General features: G+C 45.1%; 2 protein-coding genes across 2 annotated transcripts; one reads left to right on the forward strand and one right to left on the reverse strand.

Annotated features, from left to right (window-relative positions):
* Window positions 1–5,830: 5,830 nt before the first annotated feature.
* Window positions 5,831–18,635, reverse strand: LOC141017810 (nucleotidyltransferase MB21D2). Its single transcript, XM_073492569.1, has 3 exons — window positions 18,571–18,635; window positions 16,166–16,554; window positions 5,831–10,045 (listed from the first exon to the last, which is right to left on the reverse strand). The coding sequence occupies exons 2-3, from the start codon at window positions 16,410–16,412 to the stop codon at window positions 8,781–8,783; spliced, it is 1,512 nt and encodes a 503-aa protein (XP_073348670.1). The 5' UTR covers window positions 16,413–16,554; window positions 18,571–18,635; the 3' UTR covers window positions 5,831–8,780.
* parlb (presenilin associated, rhomboid-like b) lies at window positions 17,385–22,157 on the forward strand. Its single transcript, XM_073492581.1, has 10 exons — window positions 17,385–17,721; window positions 18,636–18,852; window positions 18,915–19,055; window positions 19,654–19,702; window positions 20,253–20,348; window positions 20,445–20,594; window positions 20,679–20,749; window positions 20,902–21,003; window positions 21,107–21,204; window positions 21,462–22,157. The coding sequence occupies exons 1-10, from the start codon at window positions 17,645–17,647 to the stop codon at window positions 21,592–21,594; spliced, it is 1,134 nt and encodes a 377-aa protein (XP_073348682.1). The 5' UTR covers window positions 17,385–17,644; the 3' UTR covers window positions 21,595–22,157.
* The last annotated feature ends 839 nt before the right edge of the window (window positions 22,158–22,996 follow it).

A 22,996-nucleotide genomic window follows, 5' to 3' on the forward strand; every position in this document is an offset into this window, starting at 1 on the left:
GGTCAAAACGATTATGAGATTTATTTTGACTTCTATCTCATAATTAAGTTTATTTTATCTCATAATTAAGTTTTGACTGTGAGGAGATATTTTTCATCGAGCTTAAATTTCATCTTATTTTTACAGAAACGAGCTTCAAACCTCAACAGTGAAGTCAAAGTACTCAACAGTAACTCGAGTAAAAGTAAAGATATGGTGATTAAATATTACTTTGCTCAAAGTGAAATCCCTTGTATGAAGAGTACTCGAGTAAAAGTGACAGTATCTGACATTGAATGTACTTAAGTATCTTGTTGATGAAGGTTCTCAGCCATCCGGGTCATGGTACCTCTAAGTGCTGTGTCATAGGCAACTGGACCAAGAGGCTTCTTCAATTCTAACTAACTGGAGGAGCTGCAGGCTTTTAAACTCTGTGCGGGAGTGTCCTTACAGAGTGTGGGAATGTCCTTACAGAGTGAGGGAGTGTCCTTACAGAGTGAGGGAGTGTCCTTACAGAGTATGAGAGTGTCTTTACAGAGTGAGGGAGTGTCTTTACAGAGTATGGGAGTGTCTTTACAGAGTATGGGAGTGTCCTTACAGAGTATGAGAGTGTCTTTACAGAGTATGAGAGTGTCCTTTCAGAGTGAGGGAGTGTCCTTACAGAGTGAGGGAGTGTCCTTACAGAGTGTGGGAGCGTCCATATAACGTGTGGGAGTGTCCTTACAGAGTGAGGGAGTGTCCTTACAGAGTGTCGGAGTGTCTTTACAGAGTATGGGAGTGTCTTTACAGAGTATGGGAGTGTCCTTACAGAGTATGAGAGTGTCCTTACAAAATATGGGAGTGTCCTTTCAGAGTGAGGGAGTGTCCTTACAGAGTATGGGAGTGTCCTTACAGAGTATGAGAGTGTCTTTACAGAGTATGAGAGTGTCCTTACAGAATATGGGAGTGTCCTTTCAGAGTGAGGGAGTGTCCTTACAGAGTATGGGAGTGTCCTTACAGAGTGAGGGAGTGTCCATATAACGTGTGGGAGTGTTCTTACAGAGTATGGGAGTGTCCTTACAGAGTGTGAGAGTGTCCTTACAGAGTGAGGGAGTGTCCTTACAGAGTGAGGGAGTGTCCTTACAGAGTATGGGAGTGTCCTTACAGAGTGTGGGAGTGTCCTTACAGAGTGGGAGTGTCCTTGCAGAGTGAGGGAGTGTCCTTACAGAGTGAGGGAGTGTCCTTACAGAGTGAGGGAGCGTCCATATAACGCGTGGGAGTGTCCATACAACATGTGGGAGTGTCCTTACAGAGTGGGAGTGTCCTTACAGAGTGTGGGAGCGTCCTTACAGAGTGGGAGTGTCCTTGCAGAGTGTGGGAGTGTCCTTACAGAGTGGGAGTGTCCTTACAGAGTGTGGGAGCGTCTTTACAACATGTGAGCTCTGAGTTTCAGAGTCGTTAGGGGCTTCCTCTTCTCTTGCTCTGGTTTCGTGTCGTCCACACGCCTGAACCAGTGGCTCGGGGCAGTTCCTGTGAAGGTCATCAAGGCTCTGCTCTCAACTTCTTCCATGCAGAGGTTGGACACTATTGGGGACACTGGTGAGCCCGTGACACAGCCGGGCTCCTGTCTGAGAAACCTTCACTGTACTGGAAGGAGGTGGTTGTCAGACAGAGGTCCAGAAGGCACAAATGTGGTCCGGGGTGAAGTCTGAGGTCGAGTAGCAGGTGTTTCTTCACCATCTGAACTGCTTCTTGAGTATGAACGCATGTAAGAGTGATGTGACATCATAAGAAACCATTGTTTGGTCTGGGTCTAGTGTTACTTCACACCTTGCTGGTGAAACCCTGTGTGGTTTTGACGTGGTGTTGAGTGAGCTATGATACTGGCTCACTGCTGGATGCTGCTGCTGCTGGATCTCCCTTTGTCTGCCAGAAGGATGGTGATGTTCTGGTCTCTCCTCAGTGATGCCGGGCCTTCCTGTCCTCAGCAGTGAGGTTGTACTTCAGTATCAAAAGTAGCAGCAAAAGTAAATACATATATGTACATGTATATATATATTTATATACTCAAGTAAAGCACAATATCTCAAATGTGTACTTAAATACAGTACTTGAGTAAATGTACTTTTTACTTTACATTCCAACACTGGCTGACATCAGTGTGTGTTGGATTTTTCTTGAGGAGTGTAACAGCACAGGTTTTTCACAATAAAAGCCTTCCAGCAGTGCAGTCCCTTCATTCCCTGGAAGGCTTTTATTGTGAAATACCCACAGGAAGTGATTTAGTTCCACTGATGGTAACTTCTCAGTGTTTATAAAAATAAAGTAGAAGTTAGAAAGAACCACTGTTATTATTTTAGTCTGTCTGCCTGTCTGTCTGTCGGTCTGCCTGTCGTCTCTGAACTGAACAATAAAGTTTGGTTGTCTCTGATTGGCTGCAGCTCCACTGTTGGCAGCAACATGAACAACATATGTCGTGTTTATATTTAGACCAGGACGGATGGTTTCCTGTTGGCACGGCGACCGTTCTGATGACAACAAGGAAGAAGATGAACGAGAGAGACACAGCAGGAAACAGAGAGACGAATGGAGGACAGCAGGTGGACGAGGACAGGTGAGGAGACAAGGAGAGGAGAGGAGGAAACAAGGAGAGGTGACAACAGGAAGCTGACTAACACCACAGAGGAACAGAAGAGGAGACAAAGACAGGAGACAAGGAGAGGAGGAGAGGAAACAAGGTAAGGAGACAACAGGAAGCTAAGATCACCACAGAGGAGGAGAGGAGAGGAGAGGAGGAGAGGAGAGGAGGAGGAGAGGAGAGGAGAGGAGGAGAGGAGAGGAGAGGAGGAGAGGAGAGGAGTGTGAAAGTGTGAAAACAGAAAAAAAACCCAGTATTTGTGGATTTGTCTGCCCCCTGGTGGTCAAAACAAGAGTTAATGTGGCTGTTTTCTGACTGAATCAAGATTAAATCGATGATGTTTACACGTTTATTCTCTTCAGTTTCACTTCTGACTGATAATTTTCATTTGACCACATAAATATGATCTGATGCTCATAAAAAAAGATGAACAGTTTTGATGTAACGTAAACTTTAAGTCCAATTCTGTCAAAAGAATCGTTTTTAATTGAGATAATTTTTCTCACACTTGTTTTGTATCTGCGACAGGATCCAGCCAATGAGCAGAGGCCTCTGAGGGCGGGGCCAGGACACTGGGGGCGGGGCCAGGACACTGAGGGCTGACTCAGATGTGTCGCTCACTGCTGCCCCCTGGTGGTGATGAACGATGCTGAATGAACTGAAGTGATAATTACAACAGTGTTACACATCAAACTGTGGCCGGTCAGATGGAAGCTCTTCCCTCCATCTTAACCACGCCCACGTCTGACGGAGCTGCTTCTTCTTCTGCTCAAACCTACTTCTCACACTGGTGCCCCCTGGTGGTGGTGAGAGGTACTGTTTAAATATGTTCTCCTGGATTAGACTTTCAAACAACACCATTTTGGTAAAGGTGGGTTTGAACTGATGACCGAAATGTTGAGTTTGTAAACCTCTTAGCTAAATGACTCAATGTTTCCAGATGATCACTTCTGGACAGGATGCTCAACAAAATACATTATTTAACACATTAACATTAACTTAAAGAATAAATGTTTACATGTTTGTGCAGCAGGCGTCCATGTTTTTCAAGTTAAGAGCGCCATCTTTCCCTTCCCTCACCCTAAATGAGCAATGAACAGAACCAGTTTGTCATCGTGCTGTGGAGGAAGTCTGGCAGTTAAGATCTAATTTTAACATTAATATTTAATAGATATTATTATTGACTGTCCACTGCAGCACCACTTACTCTCTCTGAGGGACGTCAGGGTGGCTGAAGATAATAACTTGAGCAGGAAAAGGAAAGTTTGAAGCACAACATAACTTTTGTGAACAACAAAAGTAACTGTACGCAAGACTACACTTGTCATGGATATTGATTGGCCTTTACGGGAGCCAATAAAATGTGTCCTGAACAACACAGCCTCCAAAAAGATGGAGGCCAGTTTGGCGATGTGGAAACAGTACAAAGCTTAATCAGCATATGACAGCTAACCAGCTGCATGGTGCATATCTGTTACTTGAGCAACACAGCTAGCAGTATCTGTCCGACAGGAAACTCCACTAATCACCTCCGTACTGTAACTATCTCTGGAAGCTGCGTACGACCCCGGTCCAGAAGTGTTCATGGATGACATCAGAACATGCGTTCTCCATAAAATATGACCCAGTTTCACACAAATCAGTGAAAATAGTTATGAAGTTGTGCAGGATACGTCATCAACAATTTTTTGTATCGTTTCCAGGAAATTACAAACTCTGAAAACCCATCAAGAATACCTACAAACAACTCTTTACCATTGTTGGGCCTGATAGTGGCACAAAGTCGAGATGTAGAGACGTGATAAAACCCTTGAACATCGATTTTGACCTTAAAAGCTTGAAAAGTTTCCACCGCAGACGTCTAAGAAGGAGGAATTCATTGTGGTTCCACCGCAGGGCCCAAGGTCCAATTTAAGTTCTCGGGACATTATTTTATTCCCAAAACAGTCCTTTCTCCAGGGGTAGTATTTTCCAAATGTACGAGTCCTGCAGGCTTTAACTTCAGCCACCATTTTCCATCTGCAGCTGCTAACCAGTTTGTTTTTGTTCATTGTGTTCGAAGCATCAAAATGGAGTTACAGAAGAAAGCATCCGACAGATGGTCTGATGAAGACGTATAAAAACAGCCGTTTATTTAATACGTAGGTGGAATAACTTCTTTAGACCACAGCGGGAAAGCAAAACAGATCGTGTTAGGTGCAGTTACCAGGGGTACGTACGGGTTACACAGGCATTACACCCAAAGTACTCTGACGGAAACGAGGCTCATCTCATCCCCAAAGAAGTCCCTGCTTGGGGGGTTAATACTTTTTAAAAGTACATGTACTTCTGACTAGTGCTGTCAGTTAAACGCGTTATTAACGGCGATAACACAAGCCCATTTTAACAAAGTCAATTTTTTTATCGTGAGATTAACGCTCTTTTTGGCCGAGCAAACTGTGTCGTTTTTTTCACACGCTGTTGCAACAACTAGTAACGTTAGAAAAACTACAACACCACACCGGATCTGGCTAGACCGGAAGCAAAATAACAGGCACGTCGTTTGGGCTCGCGAGCCGGCCAAAGAGTAGCAGGCACGTTACGTTTTGAGTGGATGGCGAGCGCGAGATGGCGAAATGGATGCCAATCAGATCCTGAATGTAAGTTTACTTTTAAACAGTTGCCAAATGGCTCCACTGACGAGACCAAAGTGATCTGTGTCTTCTGTCGTTGTGAACCGAGCTCATCGCAGCACGTCCAGTCTGAAATACCACTTGATGGCAAAGCACACAGCTGATGCCAATTCTCCTCGTCATAGTCCTAGTTCACCTGACATGTGCACTTTATTTTGTATCGCCCTGTTTGCCAATGTTGTTTTTCAATTAAAAAAAACATTTGCATAAAGCAAGTCAATCCACTTTTCCATGTTGATAAGAGCATTAAAATGAGAACAAATAATGGGACAAAAAGGAATCAGGGACATTTAGAATAGATACAAATGTGCCATTAATTGCGATTAATTGTGAGTTAACTATGACGTTAATATGATTAATCGTGATTAAATATTTTAATCATCTGACAGCACTACTTCTGACGCAAGTGGACTAACTGGCCTCGTCTTCTCGGGACAACAACAGGCTGAAGGAACCTTTGGGTGTAAACAGTGTCTGGTACTTAGTCTGATAAATTCTTTCCACCAAAAGCCGAAATTATTAGAGCAGATTTACAGTAAGTGACTGAGAACAAAGTCGAGAGTTTCTGGTTAAAGGACTTTATGATGACTCTACTGTACAGTGAGATAAAGTGGAGATCCTTCATAGACGGGGAGGAGCTGCCATCTGAAGGGTTAAACCATCCAAGTCAACGTTGCATAAAGAAATTCATCATCAGAATAAAGCAGAGCAGCAAGATACAGAGAGAAAATAACAACTCACAGTCCAAAGGTTCTGAACAAACAGAGTCCAAAGGTTCTGAACAAACAGAGAGAGGAGTAAGGTCAAAGGTCATGGAGCTCAGAAGAACAACACACTGATTACATTTCCACCGAGCAGGAGTGTGTGTGGCACTTTGATGGTGTGATACCTCTGAGTGAGTGAGTGTGTGTGTGTGTGTGTGTGTGTGTGTGTGTGTGTGTGTTAGTGTTGGTTCAGTGTTTGTCTTCATTAAAACCAGTTTTAACGAGCTGTAGTGTCTTTTAGTCTTGATGCTACATGATGTGTATGTATTGTAAGTGTGTGAGTGTGAGTGTGTGTGTGTGAGTGTGTACTTGTGGTGTGTGTTTTTTCACTAATTGCACTTGAGGATGAGGATATGGACACATTACCGGTCAGATGTCTGCAGGTTTTTTGGCATTTTTCTGGAAATGTTCTGGACAGTCAAAAACAAAGGAATCAAAAACTGGGACATCGTCTCCAATACAACCAGCTCAGGACGAAGACAACCAGCTCAGGACAAAGACAGAGAGAAGTTCATGTAGAACATTTGCTGAATTTACAAGAAGGAACAAATAAGTCAGAATCAGTCAGAGACAGAGTTTCACACAGTTTATAAAGTGTCTCCAACTCAACAACTCACTAAACTGACACATTTGTTAAGGGAGTCTGGGGACAAAGAAGTCGCCTATACTGGTTACTGTTTAGTGTATCTGTAAAATGTGACATGTTTAGATCAATAAAATGTTTCTTCTTTCATAAATTGAGTGTAAATGGTGAAATCAGTGTAAACAGTGTGTTCAAACAGCTGCTAAATGTTGGCAGGTCAGACTTTAGCACTTTAGACACAGAAGCAGACAGGCTGGTGCAGCCATGCTGCCACAAACTGACACTTTTTACAAGGAAACACACAACTTACTGTTTTCATTTAATGCTGAATTTACAAGAAGGAGACAATGATTCAGAGTCTGTCAGAGACAGAGTTTCACTACGTTATAAAGTTTTATGCTACTCAACAACTCCTAAAATTAGCTGATTTGTTAAGGGAGTCTGGTTAAATTGTGGTTAATAGTTGGCTTCATGTATCACATTTAATGCTGAATTTACAAGAATGCACCAATGATTCAGAATTTGTCGTAGCTGTTTCACAAAGTTTGTTCAGTTTCTCCTCATGAAGCAACTCTTAAAATCAGTTCAGGGATTCTTGTTGCTTCTTGTTCCTCCTCTTGTTTCAGAGGAGTCAGGTCAGTAGTGTCCTGCAGGACATGAGTGTGTGCACTGCTAAATGAATGTGGTCACCTGCGGCCCGAACCACCTCTGAATGTGGTCCGAGCGATCGGATCCCAGTGGGTGTCCTCGAGCTGTCCATCAGATCACTGATGTTGATACCAGGACTCTGACAGACCGGGTCATAATCCCACACTGAGCTGGTTGTATTGACGGAGAGTTGGACCCTCGACACATAAAAACACAGAAAGCAGCGGAAACAAAATCTCAGTCAGGTAATGAAACAAGAGGTCGTACAGACACGGTGGAGCTTATCGAAACGTGCAATCACTTCTGATCAAAATAAAACAAAGTGACAGGAAACAGTGGAGAGATGCAGTGAGATCATGTCTAAAGGAATATTCTGTGACACTTTATAACTGACGGTGGTCACAATGCAGCACATTAACCTGAGTGTTAAACTGTGGAGAAGACGGGCCGGAGGACACGGTGATGCTGCTCACTGTGACGTTCTTAAAAGACAGAATAATGTCGGATCAACGTCTCTGAATCAACTTCCATCATGTGAAGCTGTGTTAGGACCAGTCTTCTCTCTGATGAAGTATTACTGCAATATCACCGTGTACTTCTGCTGTTCCACCGGTTAATAAACACTGTGCAGTCTGACCATCCTTCAGCAGCGTCACCGTCTACTGATATGATACATCAGTTGAGAGTCAGGACGAACACGACGTCCACCATCGAGAGGAAAAGTGGTGTTTTTTTACATTCTGTGCAAAATTAGACGAAAAGTAGTCCACAAATCATCATCATCATCATCATCATCATCATCATCACCAGTCTCTGGTTATCTCTGTCTGTCTACACACATCAGTGTTCAGTCAGTTTTCTTCTATTTACAGTTAGTTTCTAAGACATTAGTACCATCATCCCCGGCGGGACTAAGACATTCCTCAGAGGGACAAAATCCACCTTCACACAGAACTCTGTCGTCTTTACTCCCGAGTCTGAGACTTGTGTACGAGACAACTCCTGAGCGTGTCTCAAACATCTCATTTTCTACTGAATATGTAGTGTCATTTTCGTGACATCAGCTGAGTTTTAGTGGCCAAAATATACTTCAACAAGCCTCTGTGACGTTTTCAGGAGTTGTTAGTTTCGTCTCATTTCCAGGATCCCTGATAATTAAACTACCGTAACATAACAACAGGAAATCCATCTGAAGGTGGATTCTCGCCTCATCCTTCAGTTTTAAAAACAACCTGCTGCTATTCAGCTGTCTATTTAAAAGGCATTCAGCAGGTAAAAAACACAGGGCACACAGTGAAAGAGGAGGGAAGAGGGAGAGGGAATAGAAAAATAAAAATAAAAAAATAAAAAACTGTGGCAGACACAACTAGACGATCACCTCACTTCACTCTGTGGCAGAGAAACATAAAAAATGTAAAAAATAAAGTTTCAGAGGAGGCGGGGCACCGGGCGAGGAGAAGAAAGGCAGAGAGGAGCAGGAGGAGGAGGAGGAGGAGGAGGAGGAGGAGGTCTCAGTCTCAGAAGAACTTGTCATCGATACGGAAGTGCGGCCGCGTGACATCATCCGGGTTGATAAAGACTGAGATGGATTTCCCAGGATTCTCTGTGACAAGCTGCTGAAGCTTCTTGGCCAGCCGGTCGTCCGGCTGATTCTCTCCGCCAGCGTCAGACTGCGGCGACGGCAGGTTGTTGGCGCTGCCGCGCCACTGCAGGTCCACAGTCAGCCTGTTGGCAGCCTTGGCGTGCTCGATGGTAGTGCGGAGGTGTTCGGCCGGGTCGGAGCGCACCGAGGAGAGTTTGCGGGCGTGCAGCATGGCCGTCTCGTCCGACAGGTGCTCCAGCATGTTGCACTGGGGAATGAAATAATTGGGACACATCTTGTTGACGAGGCAGTGCTGCAGGTCATCGATCAAGCCCAGCAGGAAGTGGGCGGAGAAGTCGTCCTGTGACAGATAGTTGGCAGGGAGGCGGTCACAAGCCCACAGCATGATGCTGCGGAGGTGGTAGGGGCTGATGGCTTTGGGGCGGGACAACAGCTTGATGATGATGGCTTTACAGGCCTGGTACGCCTGCATCAGGCTGGACGAGATGCACTTCTTCAGCTGCACCTCACTGCGAGCGAATGACAGGCGCCACTCGTTCTCCTTGCGGCCTTTGTAGGAGCAGGCAGGGACGAGGTAGAAGCCGCTGATCACCTCCTCCTCAGTGATCTTCCCATCCCAGAAGTGGTTCTCCATCAGCCAGCTCTGAGCAACAGCCGGCCAGCCTTTAAATGACACCACAGGGACAATGTCGTAAAGCATCCGGCTGCTCCCGACACCCAGGATGACGGAGATGATGGTGCCGTTCCTCTCCACCTTCTCCACTCTCGGCATCCCTCTCTGAGGCTTCTTCTGCACCTCCAGCAGCACCAGGGAGATGGACTGGTAGAACCAGTCGGCCACCAGTGTCGGAGAGAAGAAGTAGTTGGTGGTCCCGTTGATGTGGTCGACGATGGTGCAGCAGTCCTTCCACTTGTTGATAGTTACTTCGTCGAAAAGGCGAAGACTGAGCCAGGAGTGGCCCAGGGCTGAGTGCCTCATGTCCAGGGTCACCGGCTGGTTGCGGTCATGGAGTTTCAGCGCGGGGACCAGCAGGGTGAAGTCCATGTCGTAGTCTGTGCCACGAGCGTAGACGCTCAGCTCGTCCAAGTCCATGTCCACCACACCCTCCCGAACACCTCCTGACAGGAGGAGGTACTCGTTGGCCACCGGGAGCTTCTGGTCCAACTTCTGGACCATTCCTGTGAGACAAGAGGAGGAAAGACACAATTAGATAAAGAACTGACTCATCAATGAAAATGTGGACACAGTATTGTCTTATCGTGCTGACACATCAGTCTGCTTCAAACTATTTAAAACCTCCTTCTCCCACACCTTTACTTCATCAGAAGCGGGGGGTCTACGTTTGTAGGGAGAGATTATGTTCGTCACATTTGTACGAGTCATCGCAGGTCTGGTAGAGTTGGTAGGTGACCATCAGCTCTGATCAGGTGGTTTATCGCCATCATCATCATCATCATCATCATCATCATCATCATCACAGGAGAAAATGTGCTCTGGAACCAGTTTTTTGCCCTTCAACAACCACTTCCGTCAGAGGCTGGGGGCGGGATGATTGTGACCAAGGACGAACTAAAATCACTCATGACTGTCATTTTTTTAAAACCAGAGCTAGTGTAGCGTGTTCTGACTGACCCACTGAATAAACAAAAGATTTGAACTGTTTTCACTAATCGAAGCAACAGTGGTGTGTGAACTGTGAAGTTTAGGACTACGACTTCTTCTACTGCTTGTTAGCTGGTGGAGCTTCATGCTGATGACAGTGTTGCTGTTCTCTCTTTGTTTGGGTCTGTTCAGGTCCAACACGGTCTGTATCGGTGTCAGTATGTCCCCTTTCAGATCTCTCAGGATCTCTTGTTTTGGAAAATGATTCATAAACGGGTTTGGGTCAGTTTCTGGGTCGTGTTTGGGTCATTTCAGGACTGCATCAGACTGGACAGTTTAATGAGTTCACTCAACACACCAACAGTTGGACTGGATTGTTCTGGACTGGTTTTTCTCTGCTGAACTAAAAGTGAAAAGACACACACACTTCCTGGCTGACGACTGCATTCCTGTGCTGTAGCGGACAGACAGCGTTTGTTTGGTGGCTTTCACTGTTTCTCACAGACTGAAAGATTTGAAACTATTTGTAGCGACTGTGTTAACTCTCCATCTGAGCTGACCTTCACCTGCACAGTAATCTATTACTGCAGCACCTTTGTACAGAAAAGATTTGGCACAATAAAATAATCAAGTGATGTTTTTACTATGGTTTCGTTCTGACTGGACTCTATACCTCTATAGAAATCCCTCTGCAGAGTGCTACAGTACATCAGTTCTGCAGAATAGCATTTTACAGATGCAGTTTAAGTTTGAGGGAACCGTCTCACAGCTCTGAATGAGAGAAGTTAGAGCAGAAAAGTGTTAAGTGACTCTTAACAACTTTTAAGGGACGTTCAACCCGACTGTTGGTTTGTTTATCAAGTTGGTAAACTTGTGTTTCCCTCTTTTTCGGCTTCTTTTCATGTAGATAAAAAGTACATGTGACAAACAAAAGTAAGAGTCAGGTTAGAAGTTTCTCTCCTCTCACTGTGAGATGTTTCTCATGTGGAAGCGAGGGCAACGTGTCATTGTTCGTCCATCAACCTCGATTCATTCTCCTGCTAGCTGCTAGCAAAACTGTTGATTTCACCGATCCATGTCCCGGCTCAAATCCTCATATTTCACCACCAATCAACCGCTCCACAATCTGTTTGTCAATTTTAAATAAAAAATGAGCACATTTGGTGCAAAATTAGAAATAAAAAAGAATTTAAAAATACTTTAAAGACAACAAAGTTAGCTTAGCATTTGCCTGCAGCTAGCTTAGCAGCATCACTTCCAGACTCTTCGCCTGTGTGATGATGTCGATCAGCTGACTGGTACCAGAGGAAACTGGACATTTATTTTCTTTATCAGAGATCCTTTATTGATTTGTTTGTGAAGAGGGTTCACTCTGCACAGATTTGTGAAACTGAACTTTGTAACAAAAGCTGCTGTTTGTCGTTTTATTTTTGGTGAATATTATTCGAACTTGTCATGAAGACACCAGGATAATGTCGAGCTGTTGTTGTGTTGTGTGTTGAGTTTGAAAATGTAAATGATAAAACCAATGATCATCTTTACTGATCCAGATGTGACAGTCTAACATTTGCAGAGCCGTCAGAGCTGAAACAGAATTTAATGTGAAGAGGAATCATGGATTTGGAGAGTCGTTGGCTGCATCGAAACAGAGGCAGCAAACTGAGACGTCTTTGGTGTTTAATTAGTCTGAAAACGAGCCCACATAAAACCAGGCGCATGCACGGATGCAGTCCTGTGATGAATATGAGCTCGACCCTCCCTACGCTCTCACAAACACTGGCCCGTCTAGACACTGACTGATGTCTCCTCTCCTGTCCTCGCCTCCTCTTAGACTCATAATTACAATAACAGGAAAGGAGGAAAGTACGACAGCTTGTTGAGGCTTCAGATATTTGCAGGTAATTCTCCCTGAAGCTTCAAGGCCCCAGAAATGTTATTCAGGACAACCGGCGCCGGCTCTAATGTTGATCACAGTGGACAGCAGCAGAGGAAACACAAGAGGTTCTGGTTCAGAAGTGGAGTGGACTTCAGCAGCAGAGCGTCAGATAAACGATCATGCATCGACTCACTCTGCTCTCCTTTCCCGTGAATCACCAGTTTCCATTAGTGGCTTTAATTTGTTTTTTTGAGTAAAACGACGCCACAGAAAATCAGATTATTCAGCTGTTAAACTGACAACATGACGTGTTCTCAGGGAAAGTGTCACTGAGCAGTCTGCAGCCTGACAGGAAAAATATTTGCTACGTGACTCGAACACGTCTGGACATTTTGGAAACTGTTCCTGTGCAGAGATGTGACAGGACCGGACACATCTGTCCACATCTGTCCAACAACATGACGGCTGAGTTTCAAGAAAATCCGACTTGTGTTTGAAAGAAGAGGAACGTTCTGCTCTGCTGCAGACGGACAGTGTTTAAGAAATGTAGTGACTAATTTGAAGCGTGCAGCTCGGACAGATGGACCGAGTGTTTGTTTCAGGATGTTGTGTTCTGGTGTATTTTAATCCAGGTCCTGGAGGAGATCCAGCATCCTGATGAAACTCTGACAGGAAGTGTTTTCACATCCTGCGCGTTTCCTCTCACATCACAGATTAACAGAAGCATCGATGCTGCTAATAAAGTTTAGTGAAAGCGGAGGAGTGACCTCACTCCGTCAGGACACTCAGCTGGAGGAGTCCGCCATGACTAATGTGAGACTTAAATGAGGATGGTGTTTGATGTGAGGTGTAGTGGTGCGTTTACATCCTCATCCCGGCAGAGGAATTTACTGCATCCTCATCATGTTAACTTTGTGTTTACTGTGCACAGACGACTTTGTCCTTGAGTTTAGTCCACGAGGCATCAGCACCGCGGGAGAAAACACAGCTTCCTCATTCACTTCGATGAGAACCTGCTGGTACAGTGGAGGCGCCTTTCTGAAAAGTTGAGAGATTTTCAACTTGAGATGGTTCAGAAACAGGCGCCGTCTCTCTGGACCGCCGCCTGCCGCTGCAGACGCTCTGAGCACGATGTGGACGCCAAAATAACTGAGCAGCCAGAACCACCTTCCCCAGGTAGAGATGATTTATCTTAACATCGGGCGTTTCACAGTCATTCAAAAGTCACTTTGTGCGCTCCGTCTGAAATCCTCTCACACTCTGATGACATCACTCAACAAGACGCCGCGTTAGCCAATCACCTGGTAGATATGTTTGTACCGTAACATGGATCAGGACTCTGGACTAACTAAGCAGCACCGGAGCTCCTCACCAGCTCTCTGTAACTTCATGCTTCATTTTTTATTTAGTTTTTGAATCAATCGATCATGAAAATAACAGTTAGTTGCAGTCTTACTTCCAGGCTTTACCCCCACCAGTTAACTCCAGTAGCAACGAAGAACCTTTATTTCTTTACAGAACCACATACATTTTATTTATATCTTTATCTCTTGTTTCCATTCATGCTATATTTCTATTTCTACTTTGCACAGAGCATCTGGAACAAAAACAACTTCCCCGGGATTAATAAAGTATTCTGATTCTGATTCTGATTCTGATCAAGTACATACAGAACCATCCACTAAATAAAGGGTTCTCCACCTGGTGAGGGCTCATTGAAGAACCATTATTTTTCTAAGTGTACTGAACAAAATAAACTTATTTTAAAAAACAAAGTCACAGGGGGACGTATTTGCACGTCGCACAGGTGCTTCGAGTTATAGAGATTCAGTCACACTAGAAGCGACCACATGTTCGCAGTCCGGAGCTCTGTGGACGTTATATTTCTACAAGAGACGATCAGTCGACGAATTGATCGATTATTGATCTCTTCTGCAGACGTGCATTTCACCAGGCGAGCTGTATGGAGCCGTCTGATGTTGTTTTACATTTTAAATCGAGTCTCCAGCTGCTTCAGTTGTTTAGCAGAAAACAGACGCTCCTCACATGTGCAGAACCTGCCTGAGAAACATCATGTTTTAGAGTTTTCTCAGTCTCACAGTGATCCAGTGAGAGTCGTCTGTACATCCACAGGTTCACTGCTAACAGGAAGTGCTAACAGCTGATTCTGCAAAGTTTTTATGGAGTTTTGGAGCATTTTTAAAAAATGGTTGTTTTTCTGTTTTAAATCATCTCCAGCTGCTTCAGCTGTTCAGCAGAATGATGGCTGAGCCTGACTTTATATCATCAGGAGGAGATGATGGCTGAGCCTGACTTTATATCATCAGGAGGAGATGATGGCTGAGCCTGACTTTATATCATCAGGAGGAGATGATGGCTGAGCCTGACTTTATATCATCAGGAGGAGATGATGGCTGAGCCTGACTTTATATCATCAGGAGGAGATGATGGCTGAGCCTGACTTTATATCATCAGGAGGAGATGATGGCTGAGCCTGACTTTATATCATCAGGAGGAGATGATGGCTGAGCCTGACTTTATATCATCAGGAGGAGATGATGGCTGAGCCTGACTTTATATCATCAGGAGGAGATGATGGCTGAGCCTGACTTTATATCATCAGGAGGAGATGATGGCTGAGCCTGACTTTATATCATCAGGAGGAGATGATGGCTGAGCCTGACTTTATATCATCAGGAGGAGACGATGGCTGAGCCTGACTTTATATCATCAGGAGGAGATGATGGCTGAGCCTGACTTTATATCATCAGGAGGAGACGATGGCTGAGCCTGACTTTATATCATCAGGAGGAGATGATGGCTGAGCCTGACTTTATATCATCAGGAGATGATGGCTGAGCCTGACTTTATATCATCAGGAGGAGATGATGGCTGAGCCTGACTTTATATCATCAGGAGATGATGGCTGAGCCTGACTTTATATCATCAGGAGGAGATGATGGCTGAGCCTGACTTTATATCATCAGGAGGAGATGATGGCTGAGCCTGACTTATGATGGCTGAGCCTGACTTTATATCATCAGGAGGAGACGATGGCTGAGCCTGACTTTATATCATCAGGAGGAGATGATGGCTGAGCCTGACTTTATATCATCAGGAGGAGATGATGGCTGAGCCTGACTTTATATCATCAGGAGGAGATGATGGCTGAGCCTGACTTTATATCATCAGGAGGAGATGATGGCTGAGCCTGACTTTATATCATCAGGAGGAGATGATGGCTGAGCCTGACTTTATATCATCAGGAGGAGATGATGGCTGAGCCTGACTTTATATCATCAGGAGGAGATGCTGGCTGAGCCTGACTTTATATCATCAGGAGGAGATGATGGCTGAGCCTGACTGTCCCTTTAAAGACAGTGAAGCTGTGTGATGACGTCACTTTATCACTATATATTGTTTGTTCAACAAACTGCAACATGTCGGGAGGAAACGTTTGTTCTGTGGGGGCCTTGAACGCATCACAGTGATGCTCTCAGCAGGTGGAGCAGGTCTGCAGCTCACCTGAGCCGACAGGTGGAGCGGCCTCCTCACCTCCACCCGCTGACACACCTGCCGGCCCGCTGCTGCCCGCCACCCTCCACCAGCCTGACGGCAGCTGAAGCAGGAGGCTGAGGGCGGACATCCTGCCGCCATCAGCCTCCTGCTGCCGGCTGGAAAAACACGGTGAAGCCTCGGTGTGTGTGTGTGTGTGTGTGTGTGTGTGTGTGCGTGTGTGTGTGTGTGTGTGCGTGTGTGTGTGTGTGTGTGTGTGTGTGTGTGTGTGTGTGTGTGTGTGCGTGCGTGTGCGCGCCCTCACCCAGCATGGAGAAGATGAAGTCCTTGGCCGTGTGGATCTCCAGCGCCCGCTGGTCGTCGTACTCCCGCTGGTCGTGCTTGCTGAACTCCTGGATGAGCCGGTTCAGATCCTCCATCCGAGCCGCGGACCTGAAGTCGAGCTCGGGCCCGACGCCTCCTCCGCCGTGCGGCAGCCTGCCGGCCGCGGTGGGGCTGTTCCCGAGGCTGCCCGCCGAGCCGGCCCGGCCGGGGAGAGCAGGGGCCGCCATCTTCCTCCGGTCACTCACAGGTTCACTACGGCTGCTGCTGCTGCTGCTGCTGGTCCGGTCCGAGCCGAGCCGAGCCGAGCCGAGGCGGACCACACCAAACACAACCACCGGAAACACACGCCGCACTTCCGCTGCTCGCCGCCTTCAAAATAAAATAACATAGAATATGTGATTTAAAAAAAAATCATACATTAATTAACAAAGACAGCAGTTTTAAAACATTTCTTATCCTCCTGTCACCATAAAAGAGAATATGAAATAAGCAGAGCGACATTAACAAAGACATATAATATACAACATATATATAAAATCAGTAAATTACTCTGGCACAAGAAAAGCAACCTGAAATTGTGGAATAATGAAATAATTACAGGATATGATCATAAATTTACAACAATAATAATAATGTATCACTTGTTATGCTCCTTGAATTGGTTTGACCAAATACCAAAATATACATAACCATCCACCAAATACTATTAAATAGGATTAATTTTTATTTTGCGAACTTTTTTTTAATTAAAATTTTGATTAATAAAAGAGGAATAACAAAACAAAAACAGTGTATGGGTGCATCAGAATGACTGGATACCAAGGAAAAATAAATAATTAAAAGTAATATTAAATAACTTTGATATTGTAATGAACATGGGACAGATACACAGTATGGGGGGTGTATGAAGGAAAGATACAGTAACATTTGTAGCCTCACTATTTGTAAAGCTATGTTAATGAAAAATTATGAAAATAATGCAGATTTTAATTTATTACTTCACTTCAGTTATCAGAAAGAAAGAGAAAAGAAAATACTTATTTTATATTATTATTATTATTATTATTATTATTTGTTAGAAGTATTATTGAAACTAGAAGCTACTTTAAGGCTTTTATAATGTTTAATTGTTATTTTGTAGGTAAAAAAATTATAAATATTCTTTAATTTACTTCAAATGCGTAAAAAAAAAAAAAAAAAAAAAAAAAACTTGAAATTATAATTTTAAGGTAAAATAGTTGATTTACGTTCACTTTTATTTTACTTTGAAAGTCCCCGACGGAAGTGTCGGATGGTGTTTTCGACGCTGACGTCACTCGCGTGTGTTATTCCAGGGTGCAGTGGCGGCCTCTGGCCACCGGGAGGCGCTGTTACCCCTCCGCTCGGCTCCCGGAGCTCCGCGCTGACCCGGACATGATCGTCCCGCCGGGGTCGGTCCGCCGGGTCACCGGGCTCCGCCATGGCGTGGAGGAGCTGCACCGTCCTGCTCAGACTGACCGGGGCAGAGGTTTCACGGAGCTCCGCGAGGGGAGGCAGGTCAGTCAGCACCGCCGGAGGGAGGCGGCTGGTCCCGGCTGACAGACGGACCGAGCTCCGCTGCTCGGAGTTAGCTCCGTTAGCTCTGTTAGCTCCCAAGGACGGTTATTTATAACCGGTGTTAGCGGCTAACGTTAGCCGGGGAGCTAACAGAGCTAACAGAGCTAACAGAGCTAACTCCTGTCTGTTTGTGTGTTTGAATGTTGAACTTGTTCCAGTTTGATTCATCTTCATGAGTTATTAATTTAAACTTCAGCTTCCTCTAAATATTTTATCATTTTTTATATTTAAACAAGATAAAATATTGATCTTCAGTTGAACTGTTTCAGCTCCTGTTTGTGATGTCAGCCGATAAAACTTTTACACACAAAAAAAACACTTTAAAGCCTTAATTTATGTCAGTGGAACACATTTCTGTACTAAAACACATGTAACTCCATGAGGAGCATGTTTTAAAATAAGTTAAAACCTTTACACATTTAACAGGATCAGTTCTCCTCAAACCAGTCTCCATTCAAAAACTGTGCATTTTTTGTCATTTGTTGTGAGGAGAAACTTTCAGAGATGTATGATGTTACATTTTTGCAGATTTTCAATATGTTGATATTTTCCACCTTACTTCGGCTTATTTTCGATGCACTTACAGACATAAGCACATGTTATTATCCACCTCACTGCAGAGAGCAGCGAGTCGCTCCTGCAACAGATTATTATTGTGACTGTTGCCGTGCAGATGTTCAGCTTTTCAAAATGTTGAAATTCACTTGGGGGTTGTTCCCATCTTTTGTCTCTTTCTGAAACAGTCAGATAAAAGTGTTAAAACCAGATGATAAACACAGGAAACAACACCTGTTATAAACCAGCAGCCGCTCTGAGCCGCAGGATGTTGTTGAACTTCCCTGTCTGTCCACCAGGTGGCCTCACAGCCTCCAGCAGAGATGCGGCTTCAGGAAAGCCGGCAGGAAGCCGGAGTCCAGGCGGGCGGAGGAGGAGCCGGGCCCCGCCCACACGCAGCACTCTGAGGCGGCCGCGCCCCGTCGGACCGCCGCCCCCCACCTGGAGCAGCAGGCTCCGCCCAGCTCCCCTCGCGCCTTCGGCCGCCTCCTCCGACCGCTCGTCTTCACCGTGGGGGTAGGTGACGTTTGAGATGATGTCATCAGTGATGTCACGGACAGGTGTTAACGCCATGTCAGTTTACAGGCTGCTCCTTCGGCTCGGCGGCCATCTGGCAGTACGAGTCGCTCAAGTCCAGAGTCCAGAGCTACTTTGACGAGATCCGAGCCGATTGGCTGGAGAAGCTGCGACCTCAGAAACGAGGAGACGTCCGTAAAGAGGTGAGAGACAAACACCTGGTCCAACAGTTTAGATCCGGCTCCACGTCAGAACCAGGCTCTGACACACCTGCACACTCAGGATCAGGCCCAGGAGCAACAGAGACATGTAATGGGATTACTGTAATTAGGATACCAAATAAGGTAACTGTAATCCCCTAAAGTAACTGAAAAAAGATGTAATTAGATTACAGATACACTCAGTAGAAAAGGGGATTACTGACAGAAGACACACTCGTCTTTCAGAGGAAATAAAAGTCATTTATTTTTCTCTTTTCTCTTAATTTGCATGTTGAGTATCGAGGTAATCCAGACGTAATGGAAAGTAATCAGGTTACATCACTTTAATATTCTGATACTTGGATTTACTACATGAATTCATTTTAAAGTGACCCAACGCTGCTCACTCACCTGTTTCTGTTGCCATAACAACCGGGTCATAAACCTTACCTGTCGATCAGGTGAGGTCTGACGGACCGGACCTGATCCCAGTCCGCACCAGAACATCAGCTCTGAGCGCTCTGTGTTCATGTTTACTCTGTTGGATGCATGTTCTGATCGCGCTCACAGTCTGATCTCTGATTGGCTGTTTGTGTTTCAGATTAACCAATGGTGGCACAGCTTGAGTGAGGGTCAGAGGACGGTCACGGGTGAGAGCGCGCACACACACACACACGCACACACACACACACACACACACGTTAAACGATCAATACTCAGCGCTCAGCTGTGATCAGCACCTGCTGGTGGTAGTTTCTGGTTCTAACTCTTCCACCTGTTTAAACACCAGCATGTTAATAATAACAACAGTAACAGTTATGGTCCATATTGTGTTAAACTGCATTATTTTTATTGAACACGTATTCGTATTGACACGAGTAACGTCAGCTAAGTCTTTGTTTTGTTCTCTTGAATCTCTTTTATAACCACTTCCTGTCTCTGTTTCTTGTAAATACCGATAAAAAACTGACCACCAGAAACATAAAGTTCTCTGAGGACGACCTCCAAACCAGCGACGTGCTCTTCATCAGTCGTCCTCAGACTGGGAGAGAAAACACTGCTGAAGTCTTTGCATCAACCAGCTGAACTTTAAATGTCTGAACTGTGAAGAGAAACTCAAACAGCATCCAGACTCAGAGACGTTTCAGCTGCGGCTCCGAACGATTCAGACAAACTTCTCTCTTCCTGCTTTTTTCCCAGGGATCATTGCTGCTAACGCTCTGGTGTTCCTCTGCTGGAGAGTCCCGTCTCTGCAGCGCTCCATGATCAGATACTTTGCAGCCGACCCGTCCTCCAGTGAGTCTCCTCTGTCTCACAGACGAGTTAAACTTCTGACTGTCGTCTGTTGATGTCGAGCTTTAACGTCCATCTCTGTCTCCTGTCGTCCTGCAGAGACTCTGTGCTCTCCGATGCTTCTCTCCACCTTCAGCCACTTCTCCTTCTTCCACATGGCGGCCAACATGTACGTCCTCTGGAGCTTCTCCACCAGCGCCGTCTCCATGCTGGGCAGAGAGCAGTTCCTGGCCGTCTACCTGTCTGCAGGTACGCACCGGGCCGTCCGCGGGCTCGTAGCCTGATTTGATTGGTCCTCTCAGTGGCTGATGTTTGTCTCTCGTGTCTGTTCAGGTGTCGTTTCTACGTTCGTCAGCTATGTTTGTAAGACGGCCACAGGAAGGTTCGGTCCGTCTCTGGGAGCCGTAAGTACCAACTCCACTGTCTTTAAAGGAACAGTTCACCCGCCCCATAAATTGATATCAGAGAATCAACCTGAGCCTCACAGGTGACATGTTGCTTCACATTAAAGCAGAAACACAATCAGAGTTTCCTCTGAGCTGTTTGTGTGTTTCAGTCTGGAGCCATCATGACCATCCTGGCAGCCGTCTGCACCAAAATGCCAGAAGCCAAACTGTCCATCATCTTCCTCCCCATGTTCACCTTCAGTGCTGCCAACGTAAGAAGTCTTCTGTCGTGTCGTCAGGATTCATGTGTCTGAATTAAAGTGAAAAATAAAACCTGTTGGTTTCATCGTGAACCATCTTTTCTCCTCTCTCCAGGCTCTGAAGGCCATCATCGCCATGGATACGACCGGTCTGGTGTTGGGATGGAAGTTTTTCGACCACGCTGCTCATTTAGGAGGAGCCTTGTTCGGAGTGTAAGTCGCCCATTCGACCAATCGCAGCAGCCGCTCAGACGTTTATTTTTGATTTAAAACATCTGACACGCGACAGGCTGAAGTTCCTCCGGGGGCCACAGGGGGCGCCAGAATCACCCAGACATGAACGTATCCTGTCGTGTTTCAGTTGAAGTTTAAATCTGTTTTTGTGTTTTTTTATCTGATTTCTTCTTTGAGATGAGAGACGTGTTTCTGACATCATCTCCCATCATGCTCTCTGTTCCTCTCTCCTCCAGCTGGTACATCATGTTCGGGCACGAGTTGATCTGGAAGAACCGAGAACCTTTTGTTAAACTTTGGCACGAGCTGAGAACTCGAGGAGGACCGGGTGGAGGAGGAGGAGGAGGAGACGGAGGAGGCGCTGCGTAACCACCGGGGCTGATGGGAAATAAAAACCTGTAAAGATGTATAAATGTACAGACGAACAGAGAAGATGGACGTTTCAGCTTCACCAGGACGTGATGATGTCACACCACGTGATGATGTCACAGCTGGAGCAGAAGAATGATTCATGTCCATATTTATAAAAACGATTGATTGATGCTGATATGAATGATTCTGCTTTTTGTTCACGTTTAGTTTTTCGCTGCAGAGACTAATTAATACACTTGATTCAGTTACCATGGAGACGGAGCAGAAACCAGGACTGAAGATAATTTTTAATGTTTGATTGTTTTTCTGTTTATTGTTCAGCCAATAAAACGTCCAGACTGAGACACCTGATGAACTGATGTCTTCAGCTCTTATTCTGCTGGTTAATTGATCGCTCAGCTGATTAAAGTCCTTCAGCTCCGTCTGTCGTCTCACTGTAAGTTTCAGGAGCAACAGCTGAGACGCACGAAGACGTCACTTCTGCTCCGACGTGTTCTCGTCTCTGTGTTTATTTATGTTTGTTGTTTTCTTTCAAATAAAACTGTAAAATGATGAGCGACGCCGCCGACTCGACTCCACTTTGATTATTTGAGCAGGAAACAACCAGAAGTGATTGTGTCAGCAGATTCTCAGCTGTGAACGTTTGTGTGATCGGTCTGATGGTTAATGTGCAGCTCGACCCACGAGGCTTTTCCAGGACCTATACTGGTTATTAGACATCAAGGAGACTGATATTAATTTGCAGTAAAAATGAAAATCATCACAACCAAAGTAACATTTTCAGGTACTTTATTTTTCCTCTCCACTACATTTATTTGGTAACTTCAGTAACTTTGCGGATCTTTATTATTGTATTGTTTGAATATTGTGTGAGAAGAAGCTGCTTCAGAGCTGAATCAGCACATTTATAGATTATTTTATCTGCAAACTGACAGAAAAATCACAGATAATCTGAAAAATGTTGAATATTCACGATAAATACCAGGCTGATAATCCGTCCAGCTCTATTAAAAAGTGACATAAAGCCATTTTTTTCCAGCTAAAAAGAGACGCGTCAAAAATGAATCTAAATACAGGCGCCATAAAATGACACATTTACATCCGTCTCTCATGGTTGTGACTTGTCTAAGTTGAATTTTCTCCCCGGATCTCATCATTTGGATCCTCTGGTACGACAGTTTATCACCTCCCGTCCGGCCACACTGCTCCAGCTGGTCCACGTTGATCACTTTTACATTAAAGTCCGTCAGATTCTCATGAGAGACTTTCTGTCTGCAACATGAAAATAACCAGTGAACACAAACCCGTCTGAGCGGACGCTGACAGGAGTCATGTTTCAATAACAGAATAAAAGTACTGAAATGTTCTGATTCTTCAGTTTTAGTCAAAGTGAAGATTC

Source organism: Pagrus major, chromosome 2 (assembly GCF_040436345.1).
Source record: "Pagrus major chromosome 2, Pma_NU_1.0".
NCBI classification, from domain to species: Eukaryota; Metazoa; Chordata; class Actinopteri; order Spariformes; family Sparidae; genus Pagrus; species Pagrus major.

Coding starts and splice junctions, on each gene's coding strand:
- LOC141017810 (XM_073492569.1), bottom strand. CDS start 16,412: ATGGCGGCCCCTGCTCTCCCCGGCCGGGCCGGCTCGGCGGGCAGCCTC. Junction 10,046..16,165: donor CTTCATCTTCTCCATGCTGG/GTGAGGGCGCGC, acceptor CTTGTCTCACAG/GAATGGTCCAGAAGTTGGAC.
- parlb (XM_073492581.1), top strand. CDS start 17,645: ATGGCGTGGAGGAGCTGCACCGTCCTGCTCAGACTGACCGGGGCAGAG. Junction 19,056..19,653: donor GAGGAGACGTCCGTAAAGAG/GTGAGAGACAAA, acceptor TTTGTGTTTCAG/ATTAACCAATGGTGGCACAG. Junction 20,595..20,678: donor GGCCGTCTACCTGTCTGCAG/GTACGCACCGGG, acceptor GTGTCTGTTCAG/GTGTCGTTTCTACGTTCGTC.